Here is an 11,370-nt window from a genome sequence, read left to right as displayed (position 1 = left end):
GGTGCCTTAGAACATATTACAATATGGTCAAAGGGGCCTTAGAACATATTAAAATATGGTCAAAGGGCGCCTTAGAACATATTACAATATCGTCAAAGGGGCCTTAGAACGTATTACAATATGGTCCAAGGGCGCCTTAGAACATATTACAATATGGTCAAAGGAGCCTTAGAACATATTACAATATGGTCAAAGGAGCCTTAGAACATATTACAATATGGTCAAAGGAGCCTTAGAACATATTACAATATGGTCAAAGGGGCCTTAAAACATATTACAACATGGTCAAAGGGCGCCTTAGAACATATTACAATATGGTCAAAGGGGCCTTAGAACATATTACAATATGGTCAAAGGGGCCTTAGAACATATTACAATATGGTCAAAGGGCGCCTTAGAACATATTACAATATGGTCAAAGGGGCCTTAGAACACATTACAATATGGTCCAAGGGCGCCTTAGAACATATTACAATATGGTCAAAGGGGCCTTAGAAAATATTACAATATGGTCAAAGGGCGCCTTAGAACATATTACAATATGGTCAAAGGGGCCTTAGAACATATTACAATATGGTCAAAGGGGCCTTAGAACATATTACAATATGGTCAAAGGGGCCTTAGATCATATTACAATATGGTCAAAGAGGAGTAGTACATATTACAATATGGTCAAAGGGGCCTTAGAACATATTACAATATGGTCAAAGGGGCCTTAGAACATATTACAATATGGTCAAAGGGGCCTTAAAACATATTACAACATGGTCAAAGGGCGCCTTAGAACATCACTATGGACGGCAGTCCATGTAGTGACGAAGCGCACCAGGAGAGGGTGCGAAGGCGACTACTATATATACACGAAGAAATGAAAATCTACTGTGATGGTCCGATCATAATGAATGATACACCTATCGAAAGGTATTGCGAAAACTAACAGGATTGCATACCAAGACTCTAAGAAAATCAAATGGCTTGGGAGAGAGACACGTGAAAGTGAAAAAGTGAATATTTCGAAATTTGGAGCTGTTGGGGCCGGTGGGGATAATTGCCCCCTCTCAATGTTTTAGTTGTATTCCTTTTGAAAATACCCGTCGAATGAGGGGTCATTTGTCAAAATCCGACGCTCCGTTCAAAAGTTATAGCCAAAATAAGATTTTCTTCGTCTTCCCAAAATGAAAATTTAATTCTGTTTGTCAGTTTGTCAGTTTGTCCAAAACATGTTTTCTAAGTTTTGAAAATTTAATATGACGTTCATCACATCGATATAAAAAACTTTTGTTCTACCACTTTTGGAAAAACTCGCTAGTTTAGCGGGAAAACAGCTATAAGTAGCTAAAATTCGGAAAGCCGTAACTTCTATACTAGTAAAGCTACAGACTTGTGTTATATCTCGTTTGAAAGGAATTTTTAAATACTATAAACGCTTTCTATATGCAATTTCTGTAACTGTAATAGTTAAAAAAATATGAACAAAAGGAAATTTTTTAAAACTTTTTTTTTAGCTTTTTTTTATTTTTCTCAAAAACGGCTCTAACGATTTTCTTTAAAACTTTAAACTGTATAGCCCTAGAGATTCCTTAAATTTTGGTATATAACACATTACTGTAAAAAGTCACGTTTAAAAGTTATTTTTATACGAAAATAGCCACTTTTGCAAGCTCGAACTACTAACGCTCCCTGAGTATTGAATTTTGTGTGAGGGTATTCGAACTGTATTTTAGGGTCATGGAATCAGTAAATTTGCACTTAAGAGTTCCATATAGGAATCTTTTGTTCTACGACTTTTGGAAAAAGCCGCTACTTTAGCGGGAAAAAGCTAAAAACAGCTACATTTCGTTAGTTTGTAAGTTCTACACTACTAAAGGTACAGACATGTGCTATACCTCGTTTAAAAGGTATTTTGAAATACTTCAACGCCTTTTTAACTGAATTCGTTAAAATACAATAGTTTAAAAATTATGATTTATGACCAATTTAAATTTAAATGTTTATATTAGCACCTATGAGAGCAAAAGTAAACAAACAAAAACTTCTGATATCAAATAAAAACACCACTTAACGAGGTAAAAAAATAGTGACGATCGCACCTTCAACATACAAAAGTTCTGATATCAACATTTGTGACGAAAAATTATTACACTCGTCATTAAATAGACTTTCTAATATTTTCTCATTCGGCACGCTGCAATAGAAAATGCCTGTGAAGGGAAAAAGGCTGGAATAGTTTGCTAGGGCGGGCCGAATGAGAAAATATTAGAAAGTCTATTTAATGACGAGTGTAATAATTTTTCGTCACAAATGTTGATATCAGAACTTTTGTATGTTGAAGGTGCGATCGTCACTATTTTTTTACCTCGTTAAGAGGTGTTTTTATTTGATATAACAATATGGTCAAAGGGGCCTTAGAACATATTACAATATGGTCAAAGGGGCCTTAGAACATATTACAATATGGTCAAAGGGCGCCTTAGAACATATTACAATATGGTCAAAGGGGCCTTAGAACACATTACAATATGGTCCAAGGGCGCCTTAGAACATATTACAATATGGTCAAAGGGCGCCTTAGAACATATTACAATATTGTCAAAGGGCGCCTTAGAACATATTACAATATGGTCAAAGGGCGCCTTAAAACATATTACAATATGGTCAAAGGAGCCTTAGAACATATTACAATATGGTCAAAGGAGCCTTAGAACATATTACAATATGGTCAAAGGAGCCTTAGAACATATTACAATATGGTCAAAGGGGCCTTAAAACATATTACAACATGGTCAAAGGGCGCCTTAGAACATATTACAATATGGTCAAAGGGGCCTTAGAACATATTACAATATGGTCAAAGGGGCCTTAGAACATATTACAATATGGTCAAAGGGCGCCTTAGAACATATTACAATATGGTCAAAGGGGCCTTAGAACACATTACAATATGGTCCAAGGGCGCCTTAGAACATATTACAATATGGTCAAAGGGGCCTTAGAAAATATTACAATATGGTCAAAGGGCGCCTTAGAACATATTACAATATGGTCAAAGGGGCCTTAGAACATATTACAATATGGTCAAAGGGGCCTTAGATCATATTACAATATGGTCAAAGAGGAGTAGAACATATTACAATATGGTCAAAGGGCGCCTTAGAACATATTACAATATGGTCAAAGGGCGCCTTAGACCATATTACAATATGGTCAAAGGGGCCTTAGAACACATTACAATATGGTCCAAGGGCGCCTTAGAACATATTACAATATGGTCAAAGGGCGCCTTAGAACATATTACAATATGGTCAAAGGGGCCTTAGAACATATTACAATATGGTCAATGGGGCCTTAGAACATATTACAATATGGTCAAAGGGGCTGTTCGGAGCAGAGCGCCAGCGCCTAGTCATGCGCGCATAGGTGTACGACGGCACCTGCAGCGCTCTTTGCTTATCTTTTGTCGCCATCTCTCTCATTCTCCTAAAGCTGTCGCTTATCTATTCAGCGACTACTTTGTAGGCCTGCATATATATATTAATAGCGTGGAGCCAACTTTAACACAGTCCGTTTGCCGCTCCGAATAAATGATATACATATAATAGAACCTATTCGTGCGTTTTTATTTATAACTAAAATAAGGGTGGCATATTCGTTGTTTTTCCCACAAACATTTGGTGACCCCGACGTGATAGCAGTTTTTATCGGAGTCTGCAACTCGGTCTCGCGATTGTTTAATATAGTTTAAACAAACGCTTTGTTTCGCTGTCATTTTCGTGCATTCGGTCACAAACACACGAACATACATTTGTGCATATAAAGGTGCACAGCCGGCCGTTTGATTTTTTGTGCATTTCGCGCTGTGAAAAAACACCAAAACTGTTGTGCAAATAATACTTAGCCAGTGTATCGTTGGTAAAAGCGCATATTACATATATATATATATATGATGGACGTTGATGCACTACGAGAAGTACAAACAAGTGGCCCAACGACACCAAGCACGTGCTTGTTACGCGCGGGGCCCTTTTGTAAATTTGGGCAAAAATGCGAGTTCGCGAGGAAGAATACATAAAACCCATAAAGACGGGACCAATAATGAAAAAAAACATGCAGTTAGGAGTGAAGCAAATGAGTTAAAATGTTAGTTTTTAATACCGGGATTGAAGTTGAGGTGCAAATTAAATGATAAAGAACATTATAGTTATTACATAGAACGCGAAAGGGCTCGTGCAGACCAAAATTTGATGTACATCGAGGTAAATTAAGAGGATGATAATTACGTGTTAGTCTAACGGGAACATTAAAAGTTAGGCGGCTAACAAGCTCTACAGAATCAATATCACCTCTTATAAGATTATGCATAAAAATGGTACCAAGCATTTTTCTACGATTTGCAAGTGTCGGTAAATTTAGCAATAATAATCTACTCTGGTAGGAAGGTAGCCTTACGTTTTGATCCCAGTTCAAACTACGAAGGGCAAAAAGGAGAAATTTTTTTTGTACCGACTCTATACGGTCAATGTGGACTTGGTATTGTGGGCTCCAAACCGAAGAACAATATTCCAATATAGGACGGACAAGGGAGGTAAATAATAATTTGGTTATATAAGGGTCATCAAATTCTTTTGACCAACGCTTTATAAACCCAAGAACACTCATAGCTTTATTGACTGTCGACATTATGTGGCAGTCAAATTTAAGCTTCGGGTCCAGAAGAACGCCTAAATCATTTACTGAATATATACGGTCAAGTGGCAAATTCTGAAGCGAATAACTTATAAAGGTAGGGGTGACCCTATAAAAGGTCATTACGTTGCATTTTAAGCAGTTCAAATTTAAGAGGTTATACTCACACCATACTTGAAATTGATCAATGTCTGATTGTAAGCCAAAACCAAACAAAGCTTAACATCATCCGCATACATTAGTACACGAGAATGTGTTACAATAGAGGGAAGATCGTTAATAAACAAAGTAAACAGCAAAGGGCCCAAATGACTACCCTGAGGTACTCCAGATGTCACATGGATCGTTTTTGAAACAGCGTTCTTAAATATAACCCTCTGAGTCCTCCCATTCAAATAGCTTGAAATCCAAGTTAATAGATTACATGGAAACCCAAGCAAATCTAATTTGAATAAAAGAAGAGAGTGGTTAACAGAGTCAAAGGCTTTACTGAAATCTGTATATACAACGTCAGTCTGCATTTTATTGTTAAATCCATTTATTACAATTGATGACAATTCAAGTAGGTTGGTGGTAGTCGATCTTCGCTTAACAAAACCGTGCTGACACGGTGATATTAGCGAGGAACATAAATGTTGCAAATGAGAAGTGATAATACGTTCAAAGGCTTTTGGAATAGCCGACAATTTAGAAATACCTCTATAATTCTGGGCATCCGCCTTCGCACCCTTTTTGTGAAGTGGAATAATAAAAGAATCCTTCCAGATAGTTGGAAAAACTGATGATGAAATAGACAATTGAAAAAGTTTAAGAATAGGTTTGCAGATGGTTGATGCACAAAACTTAAGCACACACCCAGGAAGTCCATCAGGACCGGGAGAATAAGTTGGCGTTGTTGATGTTAAATCTCTTAAGAGAGAACTTTCGGTAATTATAGGGGAAAAAATACAATTTGCCCTATTTAAGGGATTACGGTAATTTGATTCTGACCATGAAGAAGAGCTATAAGTAGTTTGGAAAAAGTCAGAGAATAAATCAGCAATTTCAGAGTCAGTCGATGCCTCCATTGAGTTAAATCGAACCGATGAAGGCAAAGCTGATGACTTTCGCTTTGCGTTGACAAAGTTATAAAATTGCTTCGGATCATTTGTAAATTCAAATTTACAACGATTTAAATACATGGAATAGCAATGACTGTTAAGAACATTAAAATCAGATCGAGCCACACCATATTTCGAAAAATCAGATGGCTTACCCGATTTTTTATACTTTTTATAAGTGTTTGTTTTAAGATTTTTTAGTCTTTGAAGCGCATTTGTAAACCAGGGGGGCCTGTTCGGCTTGGGAGGAAGCCTATCAGGAACGCATTCATTAAAAAAAGTGTTTAGAACGCTATAGAAAAGTTCCGTTGCACTTTCGATGTCCACACAGTTATAAAGATCTGTCCAATCGTATTAAATCATTAAATTAAGTTTATTATAGTCACATTTCCGAAAACATCTCATTTTAGTTGGAGAAACTAAAGGAGAGAGGGTATCAAGGTAGGGGTACATATCAAGGTATCAAGGTATGTACATATAGCCATACATACATTCGTTGCCAGTTACATAAATCCGCTGTTGCTAGGCAGGCAATTCATCGGCAAGAACAACAACAACCAAGTTAAAGGTTCCGTTGCATTTCGGCGACGGTTGTTAACCTCTACATTTTCGCGGTAAAAAATATAAGGTGTTTTGTGCCTCTAACGCGGTCGGACATTTTATTTTATTATCTTTTTTTCTTGTGATCAAAATAAAAATGCCTGATACGGAAAACTCGGTTCGGGCTCAAAATGAATCCACAAGTGACGTTGACTACTACCGAGTCAAAGCCCAATCTACTCTGCGGCAAATTAACTCGATGAAATTTTATTTAAACCCTGAGGCGCTTAATCAGTTTGACGAAGCTGATTTGCTAGCGCGAATGGAATGGATCAATTCCGTAAACCAGGCATTTGATTCTGCGCAGACATCGTTGGAAAGACTGGATTTTGCAGAGATCTCGAGCGACCATCGGATTGAATTTGCCGAGGCTTTCATGGATGTGAAGGCGAAACTAAATCGAGGCTTGGCTGCTCATCGCAAGTCGCAATTGCCGGCTTCAAACGTTGCAAACTCAACATCTATTGATCTCACTAATAATGCGGATCTCTCTTTTCGATCTAGGAAGCCCCGGTTGCCAAATATGGAAATTGCTTGTTTTCATGGATCCTACTCTGAGTGGCCCGAATATCTTGCGACTTTCAATACGGTCATCGGAAATGATGATGAGCTAAGTGACATTGAAAAACTACAATATTTGCGTTCGAGTTTGGGCGGCGTGGCCCTGGAAACCATACGCTCGCTTGAACCCTCGAATGCTAATTACAAAGAGGCTATGAATTTGCTGGTTAATCGATTTGATAATAAAGTTTTACACTTTCAGGCACACGTTCAGGCAATATTTGGTTTAAAGGGTGTCGAGAAGGGATCGTCGAAGGGTCTTCGGGAGCTCAGTGATTGCATGAATTCGCATCTGCGGGCAATTCGAACCCTGGCCACTACGCAACAAATTTTGGATGGACTTTTAATTCACATCGTCACTCGGAAACTGGACCTAGAACATATTACAATATGGTCAAAGGGCGCCTTAGACCATATTACAATATGGTCAAAGGGGCCTTAGAATATATTACCATATGGTCAGAGGACGACTTAGAACATATTACAATATGGTCAAAGGAGCCTTAGAACATATTACAATATGGTCAAAGGGGCCTTAGAACATATTACAATATGGTCAAAGGGCGCCTTAGAACATATTACAATATGGTCAAAGGGGCCTTAGAACATATTACAATATGGTCAAAGGGCGCCTTAGAACATATTACAATATGGTCAAAGGGGCCTTAGAACATATTACAATATGGTCAAAGGGGCCTTAGAACATATTACAATATGGTCAAAGGACGCCTTAGAACATATTACAATATGGTCAAAGGGGCCTTAGAACATATTACAATATGGTCAAAGGACGCCTTAGAACATATTACAATATGGTCAAAGGGGCCTTAGAACATATTAAAATATGGTCCAAGGGCGCCTTAGAACATATTACAATATGGTCAAAGGGCGCCTTAGAACATATTACAACATGGTCAAAGGGCGCCTTAGAACATATTACAATATGGTCAAAGGACGCCTTAGAACATATTACAATATGGTCAAAGGGGCCTTAGAACATATTAAAATATGGTCCAAGGGCGCCTTAGAACATATTACAATATGGTCAAAGGGCGCCTTAGAACATATTACAATATGGTCAAAGGGCGCCTTAGAACATATTACAATATGGTCAAAGGGGCCTTAGAACATATTACAATATGGTCAAAGGACGCCTTAGAACATATTACAATATGGTCAAAGGGGCCTTAGAACATATTACAATATGGTCAAAGGGGCCTTAGAACATATTACAATATGGTCAAAGGACGCCTTAGAACATATTACAATATGGTCAAAGGGGCCTTAGAACATATTACAAAATGGTCAAAGGGGCCTTAGAACATATTACAATATGGTCAAAGGACGCCTTAGAACATATTACAATATGGTCAAAGGGGCCTTAGAACATATTACAATATGGTCAAAGGGCGCCTTAGAACATATTACAATATGGTCAAAGGGCGCCTTAGAACATATTACAATATGGTCAAAGGGGCCTTAGAACATATTACAATATGGTCAAAGGACGCCTTAGAACATATTACAATATGGTCAAAGGGGCCTTAGAACATATTACAATATGGTCAAAGGGGCCTTAGAACATATTACAATATGGTCAAAGGACGCCTTAGAACATATTACAATATGGTCAAAGGGGCCTTAGAACATATTACAAAATGGTCAAAGGGGCCTTAGAACATATTACAATATGGTCAAAGGACGCCTTAGAACATATTACAATATGGTCAAAGGGGCCTTAGAACATATTACAATATGGTCAAAGGGCGCCTTAGAACATATTACAATATGGTCAAAGGACGCATTAGAACATATTACAATATGGTCAAAGGGCCTTAGAACATATTACAATATGGTCAAAGGACGCCTTAGAACATATTACAATATGGTCAAAGGGGCCTTAGAACATATTACAATATGGTCAAAGGACGCCTTAGAACATATTACAATATGGTCAAAGGGGCCTTAGAACATATTACAATATGGTCAAAGGGGCCTTAGAAAATATTACAATATGGTCAAAGGACGCCTTAGAACATATTACAATATGGTCAAAGGGGCCTTAGAACATATTACAAAATGGTCAAAGGGGCCTTAGAACATATTACAATATGGTCAAAGGACGCCTTAGAACATATTACAATATGGTCAAAGGGGCCTTAGAACATATTAAAATATGGTCCAAGGGCGCCTTAGAACATATTACAATATGGTCAAAGGGCGCCTTAGAACATATTACAATATGGTCAAAGGGGCCTTAGAACATATTACAATATGGTCAAAGGGGCCTTAAAACATATTACAACATGGTCAAAGGGCGCCTTAGAACATATTACAATATGGTCAAAGGGGCCTTAGAACATATTACAATATGGTCAAAGGGGCCTTAGAACATATTACAATATGGTCAAAGGGCGCCTTAGAACATATTACAATATGGTCAAAGGGCGCCTTAGAACATATTACAATATGGTCAAAGGGGCCTTAGAACATATTACAATTTGGTCAAAGGGGGCTTAGAATATATTACAATATGGTCAAAGGGGCCTTAGAACATATTACAATATGGTCAAAGGACGCCTTAGAACATATTACAATATGGTCAAAGGGGCCTTAGAACATATTACAATATGGTCAATGGGGCCTTAGAACATATTACAATATGGTCAAAGGGGCCTTAGAACATATTACAATATGGTCAAAGGACGCCTTAGAACGTATTACAATACGGTCAAGGGGGCCTTAGAACGTATTGCAATATGGTCAAGGGACGCCCTAGAACATATTACAATATGGTCAAAGGGGCCTTAGAACATATTTCAATATCGTCAAAGGGGCCTTAGATCATATTACAATATGGTCAAAGGGCGCCTTAGAACATATTACAATATGGTCAAAGGGGCCTTAGAACATATTACAATATGGTCAAAGGGCGCCTTAGAACATATTACAATATGGTCAAAGGGGCCTTAGAACATATTACAATATGGTCAATGGGGCCTTAGAACATATTACAATATGGTCAAAGGGGCCTTAGAACATATTACAATATGGTCAAAGGGGCCTTAGAACATATTACAATATGGTCAAAGGACGCCTTAGAACGTATTACAATATGGTCAAAGGGGCCTTAGAACGTATTACAATATGGTCAAAGGGCGCCCTAGAACATATTACAATATGGTCAAAGGGCGCCTTAGAACATATTACAATATGGTCAAAGGGGCCTTAGAACATATTACAATATGGTCAAAGGGCGCCTTAGAACATATTACAATATGGTCAAAGGGGCCTATAACATACTACAATATGGTCAAAGGGGCCTTAGATCATATTACAATATGGTCAAAGGTTCCTTAGAACATATTACAATATGGTCAAAGGGGCCTTAGAACATATTACAATATGGTCAAAGGGGCCATAGAACATATTACAACATGGTCAAAGGGCGCCTTAGAACATATTACAATATGGTCAAAGGGGCCTTAAAACATATTACAACATGGTCAAAGGGCGCCTTAGAACATATTACAATATCGTCAAAGGGGCCTTAGAATATATTACAATATGGTCCAAGGGAGCCTTAGAACATATTACAATATGGTCAAAGGGCGCCTTAGAACATATTACAATATGGTCAAAGGGGCCTTAGAACATATAACAATATGGTCAAAAGGCGCCTTAGAACATATTACAATATGGTCAAAGGGCGCCTTAGAACATATTACAATATGGTCAAAGGAGCCTTAGAACATATTACAATATGGTCAAAGGGGCCTTAGAACATATTACAATATGGTGAAAGGGGCCTTAGAACATATTACAATATGGTCAAAGGGGCCTTAAAACATATTACTACATGGTCAAAGGGCGCCTTAGAACATATTACAATATGGTCAAAGGGGCCTTAGAACATATTACAATATGGTCAAAGGGGCCTTCAAACATATTACAACATGGTCAAAGGGCGCCTTAGAACATATTACAATATGGTCAAAGGGCGCCTTAAACATATTACAATATGGTCAAGGGACGCCTTAGAACATATTACAATATGGTCAAAGGGGCCTTAGAAAATATTACAATATGGTCAAAGGGCGCCTTAGAACATATTACAATATGGTCAAAGGGGCCTTAGAACATATTACAATATGGTCAAAGGGGCCTTAGATCATATTACAATATGGTCAAAGAGGAGTAGAACATATTACAATATGGTCAAAGGGCGCCTTAGAACATATTACAATATGGTCAAAGGGCGCCTTAGACCATATTACAATATGGTCAAAGGGGCCTTAGAACATATTACAATATGGTCAATGGGGCCTTAGAACATATTACAATATGGTCAAAGGGGCTGTTCGGAGCAGAGCGCCAGCGCCTAGTCATGCGCGCATAGGTGTACGACGGCACCTGCAGCGCTCTT

At 37.9% G+C, this 11,370-nt stretch overlaps 1 protein-coding gene across 1 annotated transcript; it reads left to right on the top strand.

Moving 5' to 3' along the window:
- Window positions 1-6,480: 6,480 nt before the first annotated feature.
- On the top strand, window positions 6,481-7,386 carry LOC138912975 (uncharacterized). The gene has a single exon (XM_070215030.1). The coding sequence runs from the start codon at window positions 6,481-6,483 to the stop codon at window positions 7,384-7,386; it is 906 nt and encodes a 301-aa protein (XP_070071131.1).
- Window positions 7,387-11,370: the final 3,984 nt, after the last annotated feature.

The sequence above is a fragment of the Drosophila takahashii genome, chromosome 3L, assembly GCF_030179915.1.
Source record: "Drosophila takahashii strain IR98-3 E-12201 chromosome 3L, DtakHiC1v2, whole genome shotgun sequence".
NCBI classification, from domain to species: Eukaryota; Metazoa; Arthropoda; class Insecta; order Diptera; family Drosophilidae; genus Drosophila; species Drosophila takahashii.
The sequence above is the reverse complement of the archived record's forward strand: the minus strand, read 5'-3'. Positions and strand labels throughout refer to the sequence as shown.

Coding starts and splice junctions, on each gene's coding strand:
- LOC138912975 (XM_070215030.1), top strand. CDS start 6,481: ATGCCTGATACGGAAAACTCGGTTCGGGCTCAAAATGAATCCACAAGT.